Source organism: Alosa sapidissima, chromosome 5 (genome assembly GCF_018492685.1).
Source record: "Alosa sapidissima isolate fAloSap1 chromosome 5, fAloSap1.pri, whole genome shotgun sequence".
Classification (NCBI taxonomy): domain Eukaryota; kingdom Metazoa; phylum Chordata; class Actinopteri; order Clupeiformes; family Clupeidae; genus Alosa; species Alosa sapidissima.
Window position 1 is genome coordinate 20204276 of NC_055961.1, and position 26257 is coordinate 20230532.

Here is a 26257-nt window from a genome sequence, read left to right on the forward strand (position 1 = left end):
TTACATTTTCTAGTTTTGTTACATTTCATGAGCCAGTATTTGTAATTTGTAACAAAATAGTTTTTGATGTATTTGTGGCCACCTCTGAGTGGTGCATATGAGACTATGTCTATCTCCGTGCAACAGAGACCTCTGCTGGTTGCGTAAGGGACCAAATCATTGGGAAATATATAATATGTATAATTATATCCAATATATATATAATTTGGTTACAGGCTGCAGCAGGTGTTGTAAAGAAAAAATAATTAATCCAGTTAAATAAAAACAAATAAGATACATTCTTGGCCTAGTTTTTGCATGTTATTGCCAATCAATTTCTAGACGTAGCCTAGGTCATTTTTGCCTGTGTTTGTGTCTTTCCAAGTGCCTCAGAGTTAAAGGGATAAAGGTACATATATATATATATATATATATATATATATAGCCTATATATTTTGAGGAAAAGGTAAACCGTGGCATTCATATATAGACTATATATTTTGAGGAAAAGGTAAAAATGGCATTCATGTAATTCATGTAAGAAAGTAGCCTTATCATCCTCTTGAAATGCACACACACAAAATGTGCGCATGACTCTTCAAGGCCTTGTTGGGCGTGGCGTCGACCGAAAAGGGGGGTGGTACCCTGACGCATCACTTGATAGATGTTTTGGATATGAACCAGGCAACAAGCAAGGCAAGAGACACAGAGGTGTCTGATTTAACTAACCGGGGAGTTGAACCATTGACGGACCGGTCGACACACGCAGGTACACCCAGGTCAGTGTAATTTTACTATCGTTTGATAATACAGCAAGATATCAACCACCAAAGGCAGCCCTACGACCGCAATTACACATATGCATTAAGCATTCATATTTCATATAGCACGCCAAGACTGTAGTGACATCAGATAACTACTGTGTGGTGTAACAGTCAACGTTATTCACCGTGTCGCCGTCCTCCTCCATCCTGGAAAAAACAAGAATGCCAAACATAAAAATATTCAGCGGTAGTTCTCATCCGGACCTGTCACAGAAAATCGCCGACCGTTTAGGACAAGAGCTGGGAAAAGTTGTCACCAAAAAATTCAGCAACCAGGAGACATGGTGAGTACCATTCTATCACGTTTGCAAGATAGCCAGTTAGCTGGCTAGTGTGATGCTTTAACATTAGCCTGCCTTGCTATGAACAACCACATGGACGAAGTGCGTGCTAGAGAGGGTGGAAATAAACATTTCACGACAGACTGTGTATTCACTCTTAATCCGCAAGCCAACTCTTTAAACGTTTAATCTCAAATTAGCTGTCTCAAATTTGTCACGTTTACAGTTATACCTGTGTTACCTATGATGTGTTGTCAGAAATGTACAAGGGTCAATGTAGCCTTCTACTGTAACGTTCATTTTCACCACATTGCTACAGTGCTAGCTAGAATAATAAACACAGTAACTGTTGTTATAGTACGCAATACGCATGTCCTAGAGCTAAAAAAACACTTTTGTACTTATGTGGACTCCCATTATAACCTTCTTGACGTAAACCGTTAGCTCACCAGCTAGTTTAGTTTACATTTGTTGACTTGCAGAATTTGGGCGAATGCGCCAAAATAATAGTATTGGCAGTAGCAGATAAGGTATGTCATGAAAACGAAACCATTATGCTAACAAGGTCAAATTAATGCGCAGGTCGCAGGTTGACTTTTAACGAAAGCACCTATTTTATGTTCAGATTTTAGTTGAGCTCGGTAACAGGCAACGCCAGCCGAGGGGTGCATGGGGTAGACATAGTGAAATATAATTCTAATAATAGCCACCCACCATGAAAGCGCTCTCTCTCTCTCTCTCTCTCTCTCTCTCTCTCTCTCTCTCTCTCTCTCTGTGCGCGCGCGTGTTTGCGGTTACTCCTGTGTAACTCAACACATTTAACATTTATGTACAGCCCTCCAAATGAACTAAACAGCAGTGTGAATCTCTGGTAACTTTGCTTAAGGGTGGTGCATTTTTCAGATGCAGATATATTGTAAACTTGCATTTCAGAGTTTTGTTCTGTTTGTTTGTGTGTGTGTGTGTGTGTGGGGGGGGGGTCTGCATTTGTGTGTGTGTATGTGTTTGCATGTGTGTGTATATGCTCAAGTGTATATATTCATTGTGCTCAGTGTGGAGATTGGCGAGAGTGTCCGTGGCGAGGACGTGTACATTGTGCAGAGCGGCTGTGGCGAAATAAACGACAACCTGATGGAGTTGCTCATCATGATCAATGCGTGTAAGATTGCCTCCGCATCTCGAGTCACAGCAGTCATCCCTTGTTTCCCTTATGCCCGACAAGACAAGAAGGACAAGGTGGGGGTGAGGAAATCATGCTTTGCTTCTACTCTAACACGCATGGCATTCATGCGCTCATGTAGTGCTTGGATGAACACATACATACATATTACACTCATGCATACATTACATACATAAACAGATACATACATTACATACATACATACACAAACACAAACACTGCATTCCTGCCTCCCTATGAGCCCTATTTGCGTGGTTCAGGGACCAGGGCTTGTGTGCTGTCAAAACATTATATCTCTAATATCTAGACCACTATTTTGAGCTTGAGGTAAGGTTGCCATTGTTAACTTCAGAGACACATCTATACATTGCACCGGAAGTATAACAGAAAAGCTGTCAGTGTAAGTGCATCACCCAAATTAAGAATTTTACCCTGAGGCTGAGAATGTCCACCAGATCAGCAAATTAGCCTTTGAAGCCAAAACATTTTAAGGGGTTCAGAACAAACATTTCTCATTGTCCGGACGGAAAAATAATGTTATCACAATGTTATTATTATTATTACTATTCCCCCTGTTACAGATCACACTGTTACAACTATTCTGGGGCGCATTTCTCAAAACCATAGTTGCTAACTTTGTTGGTTGTAATGCAATTTCCCATTCTCAACCAACTAAGTTGCTAACAGGTTAGCAACTATGGTTTTGGGAAACGCACCCCTGTACAACTGTTCATGTTGTTATTATCATGTAAAAGGTATGAATGTGAAGGGTGTTGTGGTTATAAAGGACAAACCCCAGCTAAACAATGCCATCGAAACATTTGAAACCCCTTTCTTACTCTGACCACTATATTGGTTTATTCAAAGATGCATTTTAACTCCCTAAACTTGGATCAATTGCAGATTCTTAGATTCAGGGTAAACTGTTGCATGTGTTTATTCTGCTGTGGGAAGTGCATTGACTTTTATTGGCCAGTTTTTTCTGCATGTTGGGCTTAGTTTGTTGATATTTAAGCTGGAATTAATACTGTACTGTATATTGTATACATTTTAAATTTAGCATTTTAAATACCTTGTAGGAATGTGTATATTAGGTTGTAGCTACTTTGGAGATATACTTTGGAATTTGTTAGTGGACGAGGTGAATGTTAGGTTCCATACCCCAATTGGGTAATATTGCCCAGGACCATATTATCAGGAGTACGTATGCATGCATAGTCACACACACACTTACACTCAGCCACATGTGTGTGTGTGTGTGTGTGTGTGTGTAATGGGCTGTTACAATTTGTTGCAATGTGAAGTTACGAGTAAAAACAAGTCTTTCATTTGGTGTCAGTGACTGTCATAGCCAAAGGTACAGTCCTACTTCTTGCTCTATCTGTTTAAGCCCCTCATGAAACATTTCCCCTGTCTCATCTCATAACATTTGAGTTCCATCCGCCATTATTTTCACCTGCGGTAACGTTTGTCATCCTAAGGTCATCATAATCCATGACTTGAGATATGAGATTTCTAAATCTATTAAACTTTGGGCTAAATGTGTCCACATGGGCACAGAAAAGCACAGCAAACACTGTGAATTGACTATTATTCCTCTTAATATCCACAAATCCTTTATTTTACTCTTGACGGATAAAACTGTGACTACACAAAGGTAGTAAGTTGTCTTGTTATCTCTTCTACTTGTTATGTCTTTGTGGACGAAAGCAGAGAATGTCTAATAAGGGAGAACCTCCACTCTCGGGAAACTTCCAGTTTCTGAACTGGTTGCAGTTCCTGTTCTTGTTCCACGTGAGGGCACTCACGAATAAGTACAGAATGAATGGAGGTCTGTGGAGCTGTACCCCTCGAAATCCACTTTTCTCGAGATATAATTTTTTGTCTAGAAATTTGAATGTTGCATTCGAAAGAGGTGGCAAGGAAAATACACACTGCTGAGTATTATATTTTTTGAGTCACTAATTTGTTCTAAAAAGCCTTTCAAACGTGTCAATGACGTCATTCATTAGCAGAAAGCTAGTGTGCTGTGGGCAACAACGACCCAACCTGTAAGAAATCAAAAGGATGTAAATACTCGTTCATTCAGCTTTTGACCTATAATCCATATTGAGCCTGCAGAAACTACAATCAAATCTTTCTGGTGAAAGAGACAAATTTAGCCGTCTAGTTCCATAGACCCCCATTGTTTTTGCACTTATTCGTGATCGCCCCTAGCGGAACTGCAACAGATTGCAGGTACAATGGAGTGAACCGGCTCTCCGTAAACAGGCTCTGACGAAAGCTTTTTTTGAATGATATCCTTCCTGGGTCAGAGTTCAGCAGAGGTGAAATTGCTACACAAATATTGACTGTGAAGTCAAATCTTGTTTTTTGAAAAATCTCCATGATTAAACCATCAGTTCAATAATTATTAGCCAGTCAGCAAGGTATGACTTGCTTGGTCAGCTAGATAACAAGTGAGATTTATTTTGGACATTAAGTCTGGTACCATACCACCAAGCAAGGGAAATGTCACTTTTGATATTTCTGGACATTTCTTCAATGCATATGATTTATTCATGATTCAGTGTATTTCACTCATTAATGGCTGAGACAAGACACATCCCTGAGCTGTCTGATGAGTATATATGACAGCGTAACGTGAGGTGGACATGTCAATTGCATTGGGCATTGCCCAGCAGATTTCTTGTGCATTTGGCTGATGTTACTACTTCTTGTTACTACTACTTGTTACTACTACTTGTTACTATTAGAGTATTGTATAATAATAGTCTTCCTGGTGACTGTACGAATTCAGACCAAACATCTCTCACAGCACTTTTGGAGAAGTGAAGTTGTCTCTGGAGAAGTTATCTCTGTCATCCACGTTCATTCACACCCACATTAGTCCCATCACAGTCACATTAACCCCAAACATGAGGGCTAGTATAGGGGAGAAAGAGGAGTCTTAAAGCTGCTGTTTGGGAGTTTTGTTGTCAAAAAATATGTGCTATAATAAATGTATACTATATCTGTTAGTTGTCAAAAATGATATATAATAATTCTATAATAATAATGTAATAATAATTATATATTTTAATTATATATATATATAATTATTATATATATTGCATAATATACACGGAACAGAATTTCCTCTTGTATGCATATTCTTTTCACTTCATTTGCCATTTTACTGGTACATAAAATGCTCAGGAATTTGAGCATTCAAAATTCTTACTATATGTCAGTATTTTTGACAACAGAAACTACAAACAGCACCAATGAAAAGGAAATGCTCTAACTTCTTTTATGTCTCTTTGTCCTGTTGTAGAGCCGCGCTCCAATCTCAGCTAAGCTGGTGGCCAACATGCTGTCTGTGTCTGGAGCAGATCATATCATAACCATGGACCTACATGCATCACAGATACAGGTATCATATGAACTGACCATATCATAACCATGGATCTAGACACATCGCTGATACATCATATGAACTGACCATATAATAACCATGGACCTGCACGCATCATAGATACAGTTACCATATTAATTGCATCAACTCTACAGTAGACCTGATAAAAAATCAGTCTTGTGCTACATTGCAGAGACCACTGAATATTTTATCACTAGAATATATACCGGTAAATTAAGGTTCAACTGTTCAACAATGGCCAACTATATCCTGTCAGTTCTCCCTAATGAAAAGGGGCGTTGTATTAGCATTTCCTACCTCAGAAAAAGTTGCCAGTTCAAAAGTTGCCAGTTCATATGTGGTTGTTTATAATAATAATATTAGTAATAATGATAATAGCAATAATCAGTGATGAAGGTAACCTCAAAAGATGACAAACTGTACAAAAACAAGAAGAGGATGTAAAATACCAGTTAGAGGAAACTAAAGAGAGTAAATAAAAATACAGTAAATTAAACAACTAAAATAACGAAACAAAAAATGAATATGCAGATACATAGAATATGAAGGAAGGTGATTTAATTTTAAAAAGGCTAGATTTAGTGCTTGATTTAAAAACCGACATTGATGGAGCAGATCTAATATTGTTCCGGAGCTTGGGTGCTCTGAATGCCGAGGCACAACGACTCCACTGATTGATCTGATTTAGGAAATGTTTCAAACATTGTAAACTTGATGATAGTGGTGGTCTGACACCAGTAGGTCTTTTATTATAACATAGTCCTTTCCCTTGTTTTAGATCTTAACTAAGGGCTCTATCTTGCACTTTAGAGCAATTGACTTTGTGCATATCGCTTTGTGGGCAGATCTTGGGCGCTGTTTCTATTTTACCGGCGGCATAATGACTGTTGCGCCCGACGCAAATCTAAAATGGGGTGGTCTGTAGTAGCTACATTATTCACGGGTGTGGTTTGGGCGTAACGTGCAATAAACCAATCAGCGTTATCTCACATTCCCTTTAACAACAGGCACGCTTGTTCCATAGCGGATTTCTATTATGATGGCGGATTTGCCAGGCGCAGCCAGGAACGGTTCACAGCGTTATAGTCAGTTGGGAACAGTTTGCTATTGATTTTCCCTCTTGACAAAATGTAATACAGAAATGTCACTTTCCAATGTTTTGGGATCACTCTCAATGAATCACGAGGTTATGAATGCATGGTGATATTTTTGCAATGTAATCTAACATTACCTCACTATAGACAATGCAGATCTGTCAGATAAGCTCTCCTCTCCCGTGCTGCTGCTGGGGCATTTGGGTTAAATGGCATCGGCATGCAGTTCAACATCACGTCTCATTAAGTCCTCTAATATTTCCTAATTTATGTCATCAACACATCCGTGATTCGTGGAAATGTGTTCGCTAGATTTATACCTGTTTTTTCACATCGGACACCACACTGATTTCCCTCGTGTAGCAATATTTGTCCTTGTAATTATGTATGGTTTGGAGAAATGGGAACGGCGTCGTATAGATGAGAGGAGCAAAGTGCATTGCGCAACACAAGAGCCCAAGCAATGCTCCTGCAGGTGTAAGCTACGGCTGTACCTTACCAACAGGCAACTCAACAACGATAAACAGTTTCCAAGTTGACCTAACTTTCCAACTCTGCACAGTATCCCATTAACTGCATGACAGTAGGCTATTTACAATATTTATTTTATGTAGAGTTTGTAAACACGTTATCATCAACTTAATGCACGCACAACTTTTGTTTGAGCAGGAGAGAGAATAACAATGAATGGACGCAGCAACTACAGAAATTGTAGCCAAGGCTACTTGCTGCCTACTTGCTGTCTATGGTTGCTGGTTAACAGCACATAATAAGCTTATTTAAGCGAATTCACAAACTTCAGGGCCATCATGGATATAACAATTTTTTTGAAAACAACGAAAGGATGGAGGGAACATAGCAAAGCTTGGAGTTATTTCAGATGGGCTACAACAAGGTAGGCAAAATTGTGGTGCTTGTCAAAACCTTAGCGCAGCTGGAATAATGCTTATAGGCTGATGTTAAAGCGCACACAATGTTTAAAGCCATACACAATGGTAAATTGGAACAAAACTAAAGGTAACTTTAGCCTTTATAGGGCTGTATAAAGTTGTCCAAATGAATAGGTCGTAATTAGGCGTTGTTATAAAGATATTGCACGTAGATGTACTATATAGGCTACTAAATTTTTAGTTGATCAATGCACGAACAAAACCGGGAAACGGACAAAACCGGGAAATGGCCATGCATGCAAATAGCATCTGAATTTGCGCCATGCACTGACTTTAGACCAGGAGGTTCCTGGTCTGTGGCGGAATTGTTTTCTGAAACTGCAAAATATCAACAGGGACCGTTTGCGCCGGAACACGCCCCCTCTTTTTGCTGAAACGCCCCCGTGGGCGCACATGTACCTGTGGAGGGAAAATTCCAATATGCGCTGACTGCAAAATAGGAAAGACAAATGCGCGAGTATACAAAGTCAATTGCACTGGTGTGCAAGATCTTTAGATGCCTAAACCTTATCTTTCTAAAGTATGCCCATGGTTGTGAGTTGAACCCAACACATGCTGCATCAAATTAAAAGACACAGTCTTACTTTAGATTACGTCCCTTGGCTTAGATTAAGTTCCCTTGGCTTAGATCTTAACAATGTTAATAAACAATATTGGTGTCAGACCACTACTGTATCATCTTTGACACTGTGCTCTCGGTTGCTACTCTCCCTGTTGTATTTTCTACTATTTAATTCTGTCAAAACAGAAGTCCTTTTTATTTAGCACTGAAAATTCAGATGAGAAACAATTCGTAGAGTTGTCAACATGGATTTTAAAATCTTAGACAATTATAGTCTTATCATAGTTTAAAATGACAGAAGATAGAAATTCAGAGAATGGTGATAAATATGCAGCAGTGTTTAGGGGGTTAGATAAACAACCATGCAGAGCACTGGGACATCACAAAAAACCTCAGAAGTTGTCTACAGAAGAACTAAAGAAGCTATAATTGGGAGCTTACAGCTCCCCTTATTTGACTATGCTCACCCGTTTTTTAACCAGGTCTTAGTTAAAAATCAAGGTTTGTAGAATAAACAGAATAAATAAAAAGTGAATGTCTTACTAGATAGAGATATTACGTTGACTAGTGCCATTTTTAAGCTGAAGTATGAAGGTCTAAGTTGTCACATGATTATTTTTTTGTTTATGAAATAATCTGTGATTTTCTGTGTGTGTGTGTGTGTGGTTTAGGGCTTCTTCGACATCCCTGTGGATAACCTGTATGCTGAGCCTGCAGTGCTGAAGTGGATCATGGAGAACATACACGAGTGGAAGAATTGCATCATCGTCTCTCCTGACGCCGGGGGTGCCAAGAGGTACTCAGTCCATGGCCAGACATTTAGCCAGAGCCAGTGAAGGTTAGGCACAGAGTTGGGTGTGTTAATTTGTACCCTCTAATCTGACATGGAAGAACTGCATAATTCAGGCCGCTCGTACAAGTCGTACAAGTCTATAGAAAATACGTCCAGATCAGGAAAAGAATGGCGATTTTTGGTGAAACTCTTGAAAAAGTCTTGAAAAATTATAATTTTGGAAAAAGTCTGGATAGAATTTGGAATGTTTCTTTTAGAAAAGGCTACCCATGCAAGAGGAGCCAAAAGATCCTGAGTTTGAATTTACAGTGAAGGTTAGGTGCACCACGTTTCAGTGGCACTCTTCAACTGATGTCTCTCGACATGGAAGAACAGCATTATTGATTCCAATACAGTAAGTGCTAACCTAAGAAATGTCATCATAGTTTCTCAGTGACACGGCAGAGATGAATAGCACTGAGATACATTTCTCTCCCTTGCTGACATGCTCTTACTGAAACAAAGTGAGACAGAGGGGAAAACAACAGAATCTCATTAATTCTAGTGTTAGCACCTCCCTATACAGCAGCAGTCCTCCTGGAGGATACAAACAAAGGCTTGTGTCTTTAATTGAGTCAGGACAGATTGGCAGGAAATGAGTGGTAGAGAGATAAGGGAGTAGGATTGTGAATTGACTGTGTCCACTTCAACCTGAATGTGTTATGCATGCTGCTCCTTGTGCCACAGTTGCCCCCTGGTATGCTGTTTTTTTACGCTGATTGTTGAAGTGTGTTATGGTAACAGTAGTTTACACATGGTATTATCTCATCTTTGGACACTGATTTATTTGCAGTGCAAAGTTCAAAATCTGTTAGCAAGCAAAGTTCTCACGCATGAAATAGAGCTATCATGTGGCGTATGGAAGCATTGAACTGACTGATCAATGTTTGCTTCAGTGTCTTGCCCATGATGGCAAACTAGCAAAGTGATTTTGTCAAGTTGATAAATTAACTAAATTAATTTAGTTAGACTTTGCACTTCAAATTAGGGGCCTGAGGTTTTCTCGTTGTCATGTCATGTCATGAGCAGGCGCGCGGGAACCTATTTTTGACCAGGGGTGCTGAATAACAAAAATAATGGATGTCCGACGATCCCCCCCCCCCCCCCCCCCCCCCTTAGGATTTTGACTGCTAAATACGTCATTTTAGTGCAGTGTGCGGGTGATAGCGAGAAGTTTTAGAAAAGTCCTGGGCAGCCACAAATTCCAATGTTCCGCGACAGCACTCCGAGTCCACTGCGCCCACCCTAACCCCCACAGAAGCGCACTTGACATTGTTAGCCTATTTCAGTATAGCTAAGAAAAATTACTTTTCTGATCGTCAAAACCAGACCAGAGATGTTAGGCTTTAAATATAGGCTAATAATCAGGCTGCAATGATCTCGCAAATCATTTCTGAATAGCCTAAAGTGTGTCGTCTCCACAGCAAGTATGAGTCCTAATAATTTCTATCTTAGCGACAAGGATAGTGAAATGATTTCACTAGCTATGCATTTATTATTTTTGCAAAACTGTAAAACACAATTAAAGTTTCTTTCAGCTTGAACGTGTAAATCGCATAGAATATGTAGGCCTATATCAACCGTAGGCCTACACACTTGATCGCTATCACATACTGTAGATGAAACCACGCTACGGTTCTTACAGTAACTGACTCACGTTCACGTTGATCTCTATAACTGTTAATTTTTAGTAGCCTATATTCGAACCTATCCATAACCCTTTTTTGCTATTTGACTCATCATTTCACATACAAAAATATAAATAATGTCAGACAGCGAATTAGTAATTATTTAGAAATATATATAATATTTTTTAAAAATCTATCTCCTGCCAGCAGGGGGTGCTGCAGCACCCTCCTTCCCACGCCCTTGGTCATGAGAGACACACATTCACACACATACAGTATGCCAATCTGGTCTTGCTTGTTGGTTTTGTGTCATCAGGGTAACATCTATAGCTGATCGACTCAATGTGGACTTTGCCCTCATCCATAAGGAAAGGAAGAAGGCCAACGAGGTCGACCGCATGGTGCTTGTTGGAGATGTGAAAGACAGAGTGGCCATTTTGGTGGACGATATGGCTGACACCTGTGGCACAATATGCCATGCAGCGGAGAAGTGAGTTCAAGCATTGTGCTAACTAGAAATTATTTTTTTGTGTGTGTATACCTATCCTTGTGTGTGTGTGTGTGTATTGTAGTACATGTACTCTATGAGTATTCTGAAGGAGTATTATTCTGAAGGAGCATTATTCTGAAGGAGCAATATGCATAATTTGATAGCTAAATGTGGGTTGTAATTGTTTAATCTTTCAGATTGGTGTCAGCAGGAGCCACTAAAGTTTATGCCATCTTGACGCATGGCATATTCTCCGGCCCTGCCATCTCCAGAGTGAACAACGCCAGCTTTGAGGCCGTGGTGGTCACTAATACCATCCCCCAGGAGGACAAGATGAAACACTGCAGCAAAATACAGGTGAGGAATTGGCTGTTGGAGCGGTTGAAGAACTCGGTGAAAACACTAACTGGAATGATGTGAATTTCACATTTCTTCTCTCTCTCTCTCTTTTTATTAAGGTGATTGATATCTCAATGATTTTGGCTGAAGCAATCAGACGAACACACAACGGAGAGTCTGTTTCCTACTTATTCAGCCACGTTCCATTGTAATACCCACCATTCGCCTCCTACACACACACACACACACACACAGTACATATAAACATTCATGTGTACTTCACATGGGTACTCCAATGGCCTATGGACTCCCCTGTCCACTATGCTGTCCACTCCCACACTGTCATAATGCCATTTATATCCACATTGTAGTGATTTGATGCTGCCAGTTTGGTTGCCTTGACAACTTGTTACAAATATGTTTGTTATGTGATGACTACACAAGTGTTTGTTTACGCAACAAAAGTCAGGGGTTTGACCCTGGGGACTGGAAACCAAGGAGGACAAGGAAAGTGAGGAAATGCTTCCACAGCCTCTGTGGCTGCCATAAAAAGGGAACTCTTGTTAGTTTTTGTTATATATTTGACTTTTCTCCCTCTCTAGATTTAGGATGTTGTTAATGTTGTGGTTTATGTTTTTATTGTGTATATTTTTGGTTGCATAGCTGTTAAGTTTTGTCTGTTGCTGCTTAAAGACAGTGCAGCCTTTCTCTCTGCATGAAGCTGCACCAGTCACTCGGTACAAGTGTCTTCAAAGACTAACTGGATATGTGACAGCTGGAGACTTAACATTGTTTATCAAACAGTTTCCAATCTATTTGGCCATTGCTTGTGTGATTCAGCCAACTAACACACCACATACAATACGAATATATGATATAGACTAGATTACATACATGTTATTTTAAATCATGCAGCCATTGTCTGGATGCATGTTTCCTTATTTTTTATGAGAGAAGAAGAAGCCGGTTGCCTTAAAGCGGAGAAGAGGTTGTCTCTTCCGAGGGTGGGAGAGATCACTCATCTCCATCTGGAGAGCTACAGTATGTGTGTGAATAAATCATCTCAAGTTTTTCAACTCTACGCTGTGCGTCTCCTGTTCTTCCCTCTTTACTTCAAGTTATTATTATGATTTCTGGAAAGAGGAAGAGAGTTATGAATAATTTGTAAAGCATCCCTCTCTTCTGATATTGAGGGTGTCTGGTTCAGACAAAATAGTGGATATGGTGTCAGCATTACTATAATTTATTTAATTAATAGTTAAGACTATGTAGTAGAAAACATTTGAAGAGTTTGGTTCCAAAACGCTATATCTCAGTTTTTAAAAAACGTTTGTCTGGCTATTCAATTGTGTATTTCAGGTAATATCAATCAAATAACAATACCCTATTACAGTTCTACTGAAATAACTTGGAAAACAAAATGTAAAAAAATTATTTATGAAAATTCATTAAAATAGTGGATATGGCATTTTGAAACCAAACTCATCATTTATAGCATGGTAGTCGGGTCAGACAAAGTCTATGATGCTAGATGGCAACAAGGCGTGTGGTATGGATGATATTACAGCAGACCATTTGAAGATTGGCAGTCATAGGCTCTGGTCGATTGTCATGTGCTTCACTGGTTTCCTAGCTCATGGTGTCCTACCAGACTATTGTGTGTACATTTCTAGTATAAGCTGGCAAACTAAACAGCATGGGTAACTAACTATAGGCCCATTACCCCCAGTGCTAGAAATAATATTATTAACAAGGTAATGTCTGCAATTACTACAGATAATCAATTTGGTTTTAAATGAATGACACTAATATGTGCATCTTTGCCTTAAAGGAAATGGTTACGAAATATGTGAGCCAAAATGAAATGCAGTTTGCTCTTGGAGAAATATATGCATTACCTTACTAGGCCTACTACAACTCATCTCAAAGTGTATTTAGACCATATTCTTAGCTCTGTATTGTAAACTTTCATATTTAATGTTCAGATTGGCCTTTGAGATTGTTTTCAGCATTTCCTCCTTCCTGTATTAATGGTGTAAAATAACTACTCAGGAGAGACAAGAAAGATACTGAATGTTTTTATTAATATGTAGCCTATTTATTAATATTATCTTGAAAATGCAGCTGATAAAATATGTCAGAAGTAGGCCTTAATAATAAAATAATTAAAGATGCTTATTAACATCATGTCCTCACTCAGTTACTGATGTGATTAAACTTCCTCAGTTGCAACTGTTATGAAATGTATGCCATGTGGGGGACACCAGTGTGTGAATTGGCTGCATTTTATTGAATTAATCAAATTAATAGGAAAAACATTGCCTTATAATACTACAGACAAAAAACACATCTCAATTAAAGGCACACTATGCAGTTTTTTTTAGCTTAATGTGCAAGTTTTTTAGCTTAATTTACCTTAATTTAACAGCTTCAGAGTCATTGGAATGGTTATATGACTTTTTTCGGGTTGAATGGCCGTCTCGCTTCGCCCTAGCGCCTGTGAGCGGAAAAACCACCCTTGCAACTGTGGGCCGGCGGGCTGACGGCCTCAGTGTCGTCAGGAAGTATAACGAGTATAACGAATTGCTTTACTGCATTCAAATACACATACACGCCAGGCACCAGCTAGAAAAAGGTAGCTATGGAGTTTCTCAGACATTCGTCATGACAGAGCCAGCGAAAAAGAAGCAAAAACCGAGAAAATGTAAGGAATATGCCAATATGGCATAGTTTACCTTTAAACTGCGTTACTGGGTTTCGGGATTTGGGGATTTTCAGGACCAGGTGAGAATGGGGGCACCTGGAACAGAGTAATTTATTTTTGTTATGGTAAGCACAACGCAGCCAGGTGATACTTTCCAGGAGAGGTGGAAATGCATCTCAATCAAGAAGTGTTATTGGGGGTTTCGTTATTTGAGGTCATCGTTGTCCAGGAACAGGTGAGAATTGAGGGCATGTGAGCAAGAGATATAGACCTCTCCAGAATAAGTCCCGCCTCCGTAACTTCCTTATCCATCCAACTTCCGGGCGTTGAATGTCTATGGGAAATAACATGGCGTTTCGAAATATCATACCTGTCAAACATCTGTAGGTGGCAAAGTAGAAAACAATGGTGGGCTGATTGGCCTACATACTTCTGCCATCTAGTTTGCACTGGATTTTTTGATTGTCGGTGCCGTTAAAGTAGAAATATATCAGTAAGAAGCACTAAGCTAATGCACGCTTCGGACACCGCGACTCCCTGAGTCAAGGTTGCATAGCAACGGCAATGTTTCATAGTTTGTCTTCACTGAAATGGAGTTCGTGGAAACAGAGCCTGTCTACGGAGGTGGCACTAACCCTGCATGAAATCGTCATGTTTGATAGGTTGTTAATACATTCTGAAAATGTTACTGTTCTGATCAAGGTCATGCAAAATAAAGTTATCGACTCAATACGACTCTGCCTCTGATTCCTAGTCTGCTTATCATTATCTGTTTTTCGTGAAGAAAAAAAATCTCGTCTCATCATGTCTTTAGGGTCACGGGACACTTATAGGGTTACTTTAGTGTCACAGGATCAAAAGAGTATATATACTTAATACTTAGTGTCTTTGTCAGCGATTTCTTTCTTTTTCAAATATCTCAATAACAGCCAACAAACTCTCAGCACAGTCAAACCAAAGTTAGGTCGTGTTGAAAAGAGGCTGAACCTTGCAAACAATTTACTTTTATAGACCACTGAAATCAAGCGTGAATCACACGTGAAAATGACCATCACGTTAGGTTGTGAGCTAGATCTAACGCCCTCCTCCGCCCGCGTACATCGGAACTAGCTCCTGGTTAGCATTAATAATCGTTTACTACTTTAACGGCACCGACAATCAAAAAATCCAGTGGAAACCAGATGGCAGAAGTATGTAGGCCAATCGGCCCACCAGCTTTTTCTACTAAGCCACCTACAGAGTTTGACAGGTATGATTTTTCGAAACGCCATGTTATTTCCCATTGACATTCAACGCCCGGAAGTTGGATGGATACGGAAGTTAAGGAGGCGGGACTTATTCTGGAGAGGTCTATTCTTTTTCCTATGATAATTACAACGCATCATAGGCTAGCCAGGTAATGCTCCAAGGAGAGGTGAGAATTCACCCTAGCATTTTGAGTTTCGAGATTTGAGTTTTTAGCATTGTCCAGGAACCGGTGAGAATTGGTCCATCTGGAGCGAGAGCGAGATCTGGGGCAGACAAGAATGGATTTGTTGATTTTCAATTTTGTCTTTTGACCCTTCTCCCGTCTTTTTACTTCTGATATATGTTTCCCATATTTGTAGCAGTCTGCACTAGTAGGCTACTTCTTCCATCTCTATACACGACTAGACACCACACCAGATGTAGCCTAGACTAGAACGTGGTTTTAATAGCCAGGATAACGGTAGGCTACCGTTCACCAGGGAAATGTGCAAAGAAAACAATTGACCAGTGTAATGCAAAGAAAACACGTGAATATGCAATACAAAGTTAAAGTCAGACAGCCAACTACGGTGCTATGGCGCTCGTCACACTTCCCCATCCACTTGCAGACCGATTCCATGATCTCCACCTTGCAGGCTCCCCTGTACAGCAATGGTATCCTTGACAGCGACAGTGAATGACTTCTCTGAATTTGCTGCCCTATCCCGGTCAAGTCTTTCAGCACCTCCTTTATCAGCACCTCTGTAGTCTCCACTGGCTCTCTTTTACTTTTCCTTCGTAATCGGTAGGAGGTTGTCTGGGACTGCTGCTTTGAATGAGCGGTGTTCTCACAATCCATCAGCTTCTACATGATGTTTTTGTAGGTATCTTGCGGTTTCTGTGAATGGAATGGAATAAAATGGGGGAAACTGTTAGCCTAGACCTTTAGTTGTCCTTCGTCTGCAGTGAAAAATAAAACTCTGATGCTGCAAGCATGAAAAAACAACAACACATTCTTCTTCTGAAAAGAAGTAGACTAAGACAGTGTCTTTGGATGGGTTGTTAGATGAGAGACATCATTTGAGAATAATTTATTTAAAAAAAGACCAATTTAAAACTAAGGCAAACCATCCAAGGAAGAGTAGGCATCCTCACTATCCTGCTCAAGGTCCTCCTCGGTCTGGCGCTGGGTGTCAGCAGAACAGCGCAAGTTGTGGCATGTTACCTGAATGTGCGTTGTATTTATAGGGGCCTCATGGGCGTTTCAAACCCAGCAACGATCACCGGATTACCATGTTATATGAATAGCTCTCCTTAACCCTTAAAGGAGTACGAATGTTGGGAAATGAACGTTCTAAAGAATATCTGAGTTCATTGAATTCAACATAGAATTTTAGAACCTTCAATTGTTGCGGAACTTAGAATGTTCAAAAACCTACACCTTTAAGGGTTAATTGACCGATCCCAAGCCCCGCCCCCTTTTGCTATGTCACAATGAGGACTTCGGAGGACCTCGGTCAACCTCGGTCAATTTTGAATTTTCTAGTGGCCATTCGGTATGACAATACGCCAGTTATGCGAATGCTATAATGCTTCTTTTGCGAGTAGCTTAAGTAACTAAATAACTAAAGAGCTCAAAAAGGTTCAAAGATAAGCCTGGGATACTTGTAGAAGTGACATCCGATATCCTGACCGTGTGAAACGTTAACACACATAGGCCTAACTTTGCATAACTTTGGATAGGCTGCTACTTTTCAGTAAAGAAATCTGAGTGTGTACGAAAATGTTCCATTTATTTGTGTTCATAACTAGGCTACACACAAAAACATAACTAAATCTGGTTTCCACTGATGAAACGACAACATAAGCCTACGCAAAAAATTATACCTACCTTGCAGGAACTGAACTCGCATATTCATACGATTGCAAGACGCGCAAAAGAATACACCTTCAATCACGTATCGCCTTACACACAACAAGAATACTTTCAGCTTTGCTACCTTGCCATGTTTAACTTGGGATAGAAGACTGTTCACAGAAATAAGCTAATGATCCTTTTTTCAACAAACGCAATAATAGCCTATACTGCGATGCATTATTGATGGCTGAACGAGAGATAGCCAATGTCTTCTAAAGATCGAATCATGTGCAGATTCAAAACTATGCAGTCTCGAAATCGCCCATATTAGACCTAGGCTACTACATTGCCCACGTTTAAATTAATTATAGCATAAGCGGGCAAGTCTAGTGCAAGACAAATCACGTCTGCAAACTGCAGATATGTCAAACGTGATAGGCATGGGTTTGAACTCGGAGTGGTTTCTTTTCAATACACTTGTATCATGTTTATTTGAACTCTTCCTTCTAAAGCAGCCATTCAAAATAATAAGTAGGCTATCGGGCCTACCGAAGAGAAGCTATCTCTCCACCTCCCCAACATGAGCTGCTTGGCTAGTCACTCTCCCAAGTTGCGTGGGAACTTGGATCTGCAGCACTTGGTCCAGTCTTCTATTAATCCTCGAAATATGGTTAGATTTTGTTATGGACACGTCAACACCATATTTTTGCACAGACCTGTTTATTGAATCAGTCACATCTGCAGCAAATAAGGTAAACTACCTGCTCGTGATAACGTGCTAATTGTTTATCCCCAGTTAACATGCATCCCATTAAAATCCACGACACCGGATTTGTTTGTCCTCAATTTGTGGTGTTCCACCTCGTTGATAACAGCAGACATTGTGAATGTGTCCATCTGCATACTGAAGGCCTTTCTGGCCTCTGTTTTTTGAATATATCAAGATTACTTGACGCCCAGAAATCCAGCATACACTGTTGCACTCGGCTAAATGGGGGTGCTGCGTCCCCATGTTGAACACGCGTTCTCGCACACTTTCCTGCAAACTTGTCCGACTTAGCAACAGTAACTATGGGACTGACAATGGGAGGAGGGGCTTGGGATCGGTCAATTGCACTGTCTTTGTTGAAAGAAAATGTGCATATTGTGGTTGTCTGTTTCCAGGCAAATAAAAAAATAAAAATAAACTGATTATATGTTTCAAAAGACTTGTCAGGTATGTAAAACCTACAAAAATCTATCTTGAATTCCAAAAGGTAACAACTAAATCTTTAATCCATTTGTTCTTATCTCCTCCTGGAGAAATGCAGTGGGCTCTATCTTGCACTCTAGCGCAATTGACTTTGCGCAAGTCGCTTTGTGGGCGGATCCAGTGTTTCCCACAGAATTGGATTCAATTTGTGGCGGTAACACACAAGGGGGGGGGGGGGTATTAAGATCGTCTTGGTAGTGTATAGGTCTAATTAAGTGCCTGTCACTTTAAGACGTTTGAGGGAACCCTTGCAATTGCAACACAGTTGAAAGGCTGCTGATGTGTGGATGCAATTCATAACGTTTTCTACATAGTTAAAATAAAGGTTCGTACTTCTCCTTGGGACAAGCACTTTTGAATTTTGGAAAACACTTTTCCATTTACATCGGGATTTTGCAAACATTCAGAGTCAATAAAATGAGCCCTTCAACGAAATTGACAAGCAGCTTAGAAATAGGCTAAGCATACTAAATTCGACATCCAAACAGTATTCTAACGTTAGCTTTGAGATACTGCTTGATTTCATAGCTTAACTCAGTTTAGTCTCTTCAATGTAGCCTACTATGCTGTGATAAGACCTTAGCAGAGTTCACTTCAATACAGCAGTTTTGAACAAATTTGCGCAGCATGGTCACGATGCTAAGCGGATTTAATAGCAATTTAGCCAGACGTCTACTATGCAATGCTTCTATGTGGCAACAACAATCCTTCAACAATCGTGAATATTTTGTTAAATGCAGATGCAGAGGAGTGGGGCAGCGGGCTACGAGAGAGGGCGGGGCAAGGAAAGGCTGCGTGCGTAAAAAGCGCAGCTCAATGGCAATGAAAGGATTTGACCTTATATTTAATTTAAATTAAACATAGAATATTCATCTGTGGCGGCCGATTTTTATTTCGTGGCGCCCCGCCACAGATTAGTCAATGTATGGGAAACACTGGCGGATCTTGGGCGCTGTTGCCATTTTACCGGTGGGATAATGACTGTTGCGCCTGACACAAATCTAAAATGGGGTGGTCTGTATAGCTACATTACTCATGGGTGTGGTTTGGGTGTAACATGCAATAAACCAATCAGAGTGTCATCTCACATTCCCTTTAACAACAGGCACTTGTTCCATAGCGGATTGCTATTATGATGGCGGATTTGCCAGGCGCAGCCAGGAACGGTTCACAGCTATAGTCAGTTGGGAACAGTTTGCTATTGATTTTTCCTCTTGACAAAATGTAATACAGAAATGTCACTTTCCGATGTTTTGGGCTCACTCTCACTGAATCACGAGGTTATGAATGCATGGTGATATTTTTGCAATGTAATCTAACATTACCTCACTATAGACAATGCAGATCTTCTGTCAGATAAGCTCTCCTCTCCTGTGCTGCTGCTGGGGCATTTGGGTTAAATGGCATCAGCATGCAGTTTAACATCACGTTCAAGTCCTCTAATATTTCCTAATTTATGTCATCAACACATCCGTGATTCGTGGAAATGTGTACGCTAGATTTATACACACATCGGACACCACACTGATTTCCCTCGTGTAGCAATATTTGTCCTTTTAATTATGTATGGTTTGGAGAAATGTGAACTGCGGAAACGGGAACAGCAAAGTGCATTGCTGTACCTTAACATCAGGCAACTCAACAATGAGAAACAGTTTTCAAGTTGACCTAACTTTCCAACTCTGCACAGTATCCCATTAACTGCATGACAGTAGGCTATTGAAAGAATTGTGAATAAGCTTTATAGTCTGCTGTATTTCTCCTGTCCTTGTCCTATGCAAGCATCCTTTGTTTATCCTTGAATTCAATAAAGGCCTGTCTTTTGCCTGTCTATAGCCTTTTGCCATCACCAGGTGTGAAATGTTAATGTTTGTAGAACAGCAAGTGTCCAGGCCTCTGAAGGACTTCCCAGGAAAGGGGGTAGTTTTTAATAATAAGAAAACTTAAGAGGAACAATAGTGGGCTTGCTCCGCAAGCTGTGGTCTTGCTGGATCAAACCCACTAATTAAAAGATAATAGAAGCTGGCCAGACTTGACGTCACCCAAAAGGCCACATCCCCCACACACCACACCTTTACCTTGCATATTCATACTAGTAGGTCACTCTTTGTGTGTAACTTTAAATATGGTAGACTGTTTCTGTAAAGTCAGAGAATACTGAGAATCTGGTGAAATCCATGATGGGGTGAAACAAACATGTACTTCTCTCCCTTGAGGGCCACTGGCCCCTCATTGAAAAGAATAAAAGCCTGGATCCTGATCTTGCATCGTCCTGATTGAGTCTTAAGAGAAATATGGTAGTAAAAATATACTATCACTATTTACAATATTTTATGTAAAGTAGAGTTTGTAAACACGTTATCATCAACTTAATGCACGCACAACTTTTGTTTGAACAGGAGAGAGAATAACAATGAATGGACGCAGCAACTACAGAAATTGTAGCCAAGGCTACTTGCTGCTTTCTTTTACTAGTTATGGTTGCTGGTTAACAGCACATAATAAGCTGATTTAAGCTAATTCACAAACTCAAGACCATCATGGATATAAAACATTTTTTGAAAACAACGAAAGGATGGAGGGAACATAGCAAAGCTTGGAGTTATTTCAGATTGGCTACAACAAGGTAGGCAAAATTGTGGTGCTTGTCAAAACCTTAGCGCAGCTGGAATAATGCTTATAGGCTGATGTTAAAGCACACACGATGTTTAAAGCCATACACAACGGTAAATTGGAACAAAACTAAATGTAACTTTAGCCTTTATAGGGCTGTATAAAGTTGTCCAAATTAATAGGTCGTAATTAGGCGTTGTTGTTGTAAAGATATTACATGTAGATGTACTATATAGGCTAGGCCTACTACATTTTTAGTTGACCAATGCACGAACAAAACCGGGAAACGGACAAGGCCTGTGGCCATGCATGCGCCCTTAAAAAGCATCTGAATTTGCGCTACTGACATTAGACCAGGAGGTTCCTGGTCTGTGGCGGAATTATTTTCTGAAACTGCAAAATATCAACAGGGACCGTTTGCGCCGGAACACGCCCCCTCTTTTCGCTGATTGCCCCCGTGGGCGCACATGTACCTGTGGAGGGAAAATTCCAATATGCGCTGACTGCAAAATAGGAAAGGAATAAGCGGGAATATACAAGGTCAATTGCGCTGGAGTGCAAGATAGAGCCCAGTATGTGCATGTGTATTACTATTACATTATGTCAGCTACTCTTCTACAAAATGTAGACATAGTCTGCCTTCTTTCACAGCCCGTGAGATCTTTAAGGGCTGTATTTTGCAAACTGGCGCATGGCGTAAAACTCGTTTTCCACCCGGCGCGAAGTTTAATTCCTTATTTTGCACGTTTAATTTTTAAACAACGCGCCCAGGGGTGTGGCAATTAACAACTTAGGGAGTGGCTTAGCGCATTGTCTAAAAATCGCTATTGTACACCTGGTCAGAAGTCTATGGCGAGTTGTTATTTGATTATATATATATGTTATTTTAAAGAAGCCCTATGCCACAATTTTAGCAAAAATGACCTTACCCAGACAACAATTTAGGTCTTGCCGACGTCAGGGCGCGTTTTTCACCGGAACAGGTCATTTAACCATCCAAATAATTTCTAAACGGGTTTATTACGTTGAAATAGTTACCAAGTGCCCCTTTAAGTCAAAGAGACCGAGGTGTCTGAATGCTTTTCGCCGCTCTAGTAGGATCCCACCATTATATTAGGTCTTATTGATTTGTTTAGGCTAGCTGCTATCAGATCATTTCATACACAATCTGACAACCTGGGAAATGTCAGTCTAACAAAAAAAAAGAATGGATCAGTGATTTTGAAAAAATTAAGTTGGATGGTCATGCAAATTAGGCTACAGGAGATTTCCCGGGAGAAATAACAAAACAGGAGGGCACAGAGATGACCGTGAACATTTATTTTTACTTCGTTTTTACAAAAGTAGTATCAAAACATTTATTTTAACACACTCACACATAGAATACTACAACACAAATAAGAAATTCCCTCCAAAATAGTTAGTCAGTCTAAAAGAAAATAGTCAGTCAGTTCAAAAGAAAAATAGTCAGTCAGTTAGTCAGTTCAGTCCAGTCAATTAGTTCATTTAAGATGCTTGCTCGCCCCGCCTTTGCCGCCCCCCATTCCTGTCCCTGCTTAGCCACAGCCAGTTTCTCACTGTCATTTCTACATCAGCCTCAGTGGAGTTTTGTTGGGCAGGATTTTTGTAACACAGCGCCTAAACAAAAAAAAAATAAAGCAACAGGGGGGAAAAATAAGACAGTAGCACAAATGTCTATATCTTCATTTGACAATTCAGAAAAGTCAGAGCATTTTACAAAAAACTAAAAAAATATACAAAAAAAAAAAACAATTAAGAAGCAATGCTCATAATACAGTCTGGTCTGGACGGGATAGATGGGACACTTGAAACACAAAGATTAAAAAGGTTAAAACAAAGATTAATGATTCTTTAAGGTAATCAGTGTCAGATCAGTCAGAATGACGTATGAATGAGGGCAGCCTTTTTGCACTCTGCACAGCCTAGCCTACACGAGAGAGAGAGCGCGAGAGAGAGAGAGAGAGAGAGAGAGAGAGAGAGAGAGAGCGCGAGAGAGACTTTTCTTCCTACCCAAATTAAAACCGAAACCGGCAGCCAGCTACTCTAGTGACTACCAAGTGCAATCTCTATCAGCCTAGTAGTAGAAACAATGTCTTTAATCTAAAGATACCTGCTAGCTAGCCACCATGCTCTCGGGTCAAACTAACTTGACTGTATGTAGTTTTAGACTAAGACAGTTAGTCTGATTGCAGGAGAACAGACTAGATGACTAGACTAGACTGTACAGGTCATGTAACCGCACTGAGTGTCTGTGAGTGACACAGCTTTAATTGCTTACAAAGTTGCTTTACAGACTCTGTTCTGTGTCTGTGTGTTAATTAACTTACATTCAGGAGAGCTCATCACTGGGTGTCTCTTGCTGCCAATCATCTTGTGCCACTAGGAAATACAGAAAAAGGGCCCATTACACAAATAACAGCATCACCCAGGTCCAACTAACAGAGCTAAACGAGTGACCCCACACCAGTGGTTCTCAAACTTTTTCTGTAATTTTTGTCATTCTCCATTTTGAATAGGACTGTGCTGTGTATTTTGTGTGTGTGTGCCTGTGTCAGTGTGTTCTCCATCTGCATGCTAAATAGCTTACATTCAGGAGAGCCCAGCCCTTCATATTTGGCTTCCTTCTGCCAATTAAGAGTTGTCACTATGAAATGATAACATACATTACATGTAAAATATCTTACTATCGTTAGTCCTCTGAAGGAGCTCTGGAAGAGGGTGGCGTGGAGGCCGCTGTAACAGTCCTTCGTTATTATCCGGTTTTGTTACAAGTATGTCTAGGTGGGCCATGGGATAGAAAATGTTGAGAACCCCTGGTTTAGACTAAATAATTGTGATTTCAATTTTGACCTAAATTATGGTTATAATTCTATTATTGAGCAGCACAACAATGAAAACGGCAACAGCACAGCTGAGCTGTACAATACATCCAGTAAAAAACAATTGTTGTTGGGAGTAACTGTACATTGCTATGAAACAGACACAGTAAATGTAGGGAACAAACAGGGATATACATTTTGATTAAATAAGGGATTGATGAAGCAGTGGATTTCAGTATGTAAGGTAATACTGAAGTAGGTACTTTGAGTAGTAGGCTAGTTAGATCCATCTGCTCATATATTGTGTTTCTGATGACAAACTTCATATGACTGAGACCAAAGAGAACTTCAGCTAAGAACCAAATTATAGATTAAATGTTAGGGTGATGATGGTCAAGGTTTTACTGTGTACCTGTGTTGCAGCTGTAAACTGGGCAGGATCTGGAATATGAGTGGGACTGAACATTGCCTGTGGAACAGATAATCATAGGGAGCATTAGTTTATAGACAATTTGAGGACCTTGCAATCAATACATAATATGACAAATATGTATTAGACCAGGTTGTGATCTAGGCTACTGTGCAATGTGAATGTAGAGGATGCTTTTGTGAATGTACCGAGCCAAACTTTTGTTTAAAAGCAAAATTACGTCCGAAGCGCCACTTTTAAGCTTGCGTTGTCGTTTTCAGGTGAAATGGCCTTTTGATGATAGGGGCACTACTATTTTGATACACTAAGAAGGCTGGACACAACATGAAACTTTGATCGAAGTCCAAACCCTTTCTTTTTAGTAAACTATGTGTACACGAACAATGTTCTCAATGCTCGAGTACATGTGTGTCTTCATGTGAGACACTGATGATACTTCGATCAAAGTTTCAAGTTGTGTCGAGCCTTCTTAGTGTTTTAAAAATAGCGATTTTGACACGATCAAAGGGGACATGAGCAAAAAAATGTGCTCACCTGAAACGTTCATGTGCTCATGTAACCTGCGTTGTGTTAAACCTGCGCGATTCAGCCCTGCACACGCCCGGACTCGAACCCGCGAAACAGCAGCACCTCGGATCGGAAGGCGAGTGCGCTAACAATTGAGCCAATAGCCCAGGCTACTGGCTCGCATGCCAGCAGCACTCTTCAGGCGTCAGGGAGTGAGGTTTACCAACGTTCCACAAGCACAGCTAAGCTAGCTGGCATCCGTTACACTCACCCCCCTAAACCTCACTCCTGATCCGGGTCACGGCACCAATGTAACCTGCGTTGTGATGAACCTGCGCGATTCAGCCCTGCACACGCCCGGACTCGAACCCGCGAAACAACAGCACCTCGGATTGGGAGGCGAGCGCGCTAACAATTGAGCCAATAGCCCAGTCTACTGGCTCGCATGCCAGCAGCACTCTTGAGGCGTCGGGGAGTGAGGTTTACCAACGTTCCACAAGCACAGCTAAGCTAGCTGGCATCCGTTACACTCTTTTATGTGCTCACGTGCGCACATGAAAGTTTTACGTGAGCACATGAAACTAAACTTTAGATTTTTTTTTGCTCATGTCCCCTTAGGGGCTCCGTAATCATGTATTAAAATAGTAGTGCATTCAAAAGGCCACCTCACCCGAAAACGACAACTCAGAGAAGCTTAAAAGTGGCACTTCGGACGTAATTATGGTTTTAAACGAAAGTTTGATTCAGGTACAATCCCAAAAACACCCTAGGCTGCATTTTGGCGAGCGCTATGCTTGAAGTTCTGCTTTAGTTTAAATTGAACGTAAATGCCAATATCTGGTCCCTCAGATTCAAAAGTGCCGAACTTCACCTCTGCTATGACTCCCTGCTATGGACAGCGAAGTGGCAAGCTAACTTTAATGCTAGCTAGCTTCTACCTACCTAACATTTGCTGAAAACACATCCCGTTAAAGCACTTTTTGAATGGTTGAACCCCCTTCTTGAACTGTCTTCTCTCTCTTTTAACACCTTGGACTCTTTTTAACTATTATTTATTGTCCCTCCACTGTGGAGGTATTAACAGCTTATTTATTCACCAGGCTCAGCAAAGTTTTTATTATCTGTCATATGCCCAGTGTGGGCTGATGATGTGTGTGTGTGTGCGTGCGTGCGTGAGTGTGTTTGTTTATTGTATATATTGTTGGGTATATGGACACACCCTGATGCTCTTCCACATGTGAAGTTCCTA

General features: G+C 40.4%; 1 protein-coding gene across 7 annotated transcripts in view; it reads left to right on the forward strand.

The window, feature by feature from the left end:
• Positions 1 to 628: 628 nt before the first annotated feature.
• Positions 629 to 26257, forward strand: part of prps1a (phosphoribosyl pyrophosphate synthetase 1A) — a 31024-nt gene continuing 5395 nt past the window's right edge. The window contains exons 1-9 of one of the 7 annotated variants that reach the window (XM_042091690.1): positions 631 to 758; positions 965 to 1087; positions 2137 to 2326; positions 5581 to 5679; positions 8960 to 9084; positions 11065 to 11238; positions 11436 to 11595; positions 11697 to 11831; positions 21315 to 21320. In XM_042091690.1, coding sequence (XP_041947624.1) covers positions 655 to 758; positions 965 to 1087; positions 2137 to 2326; positions 5581 to 5679; positions 8960 to 9084; positions 11065 to 11238; positions 11436 to 11595; positions 11697 to 11789 — 1068 coding nt within the window. In that variant the 5' untranslated portion in view covers positions 631 to 654 and the 3' untranslated portion in view covers positions 11790 to 11831; positions 21315 to 21320. Of the gene's footprint in view, positions 1088 to 2136; positions 2327 to 5580; positions 5680 to 8959; positions 9085 to 11064; positions 11239 to 11435; positions 11596 to 11696; positions 12659 to 21314; positions 21321 to 26257 lie in introns of those variants that run through there. The other 6 variants (XM_042091693.1, XM_042091689.1, XM_042091691.1 and 3 more) reach the window with 6 other exon arrangements.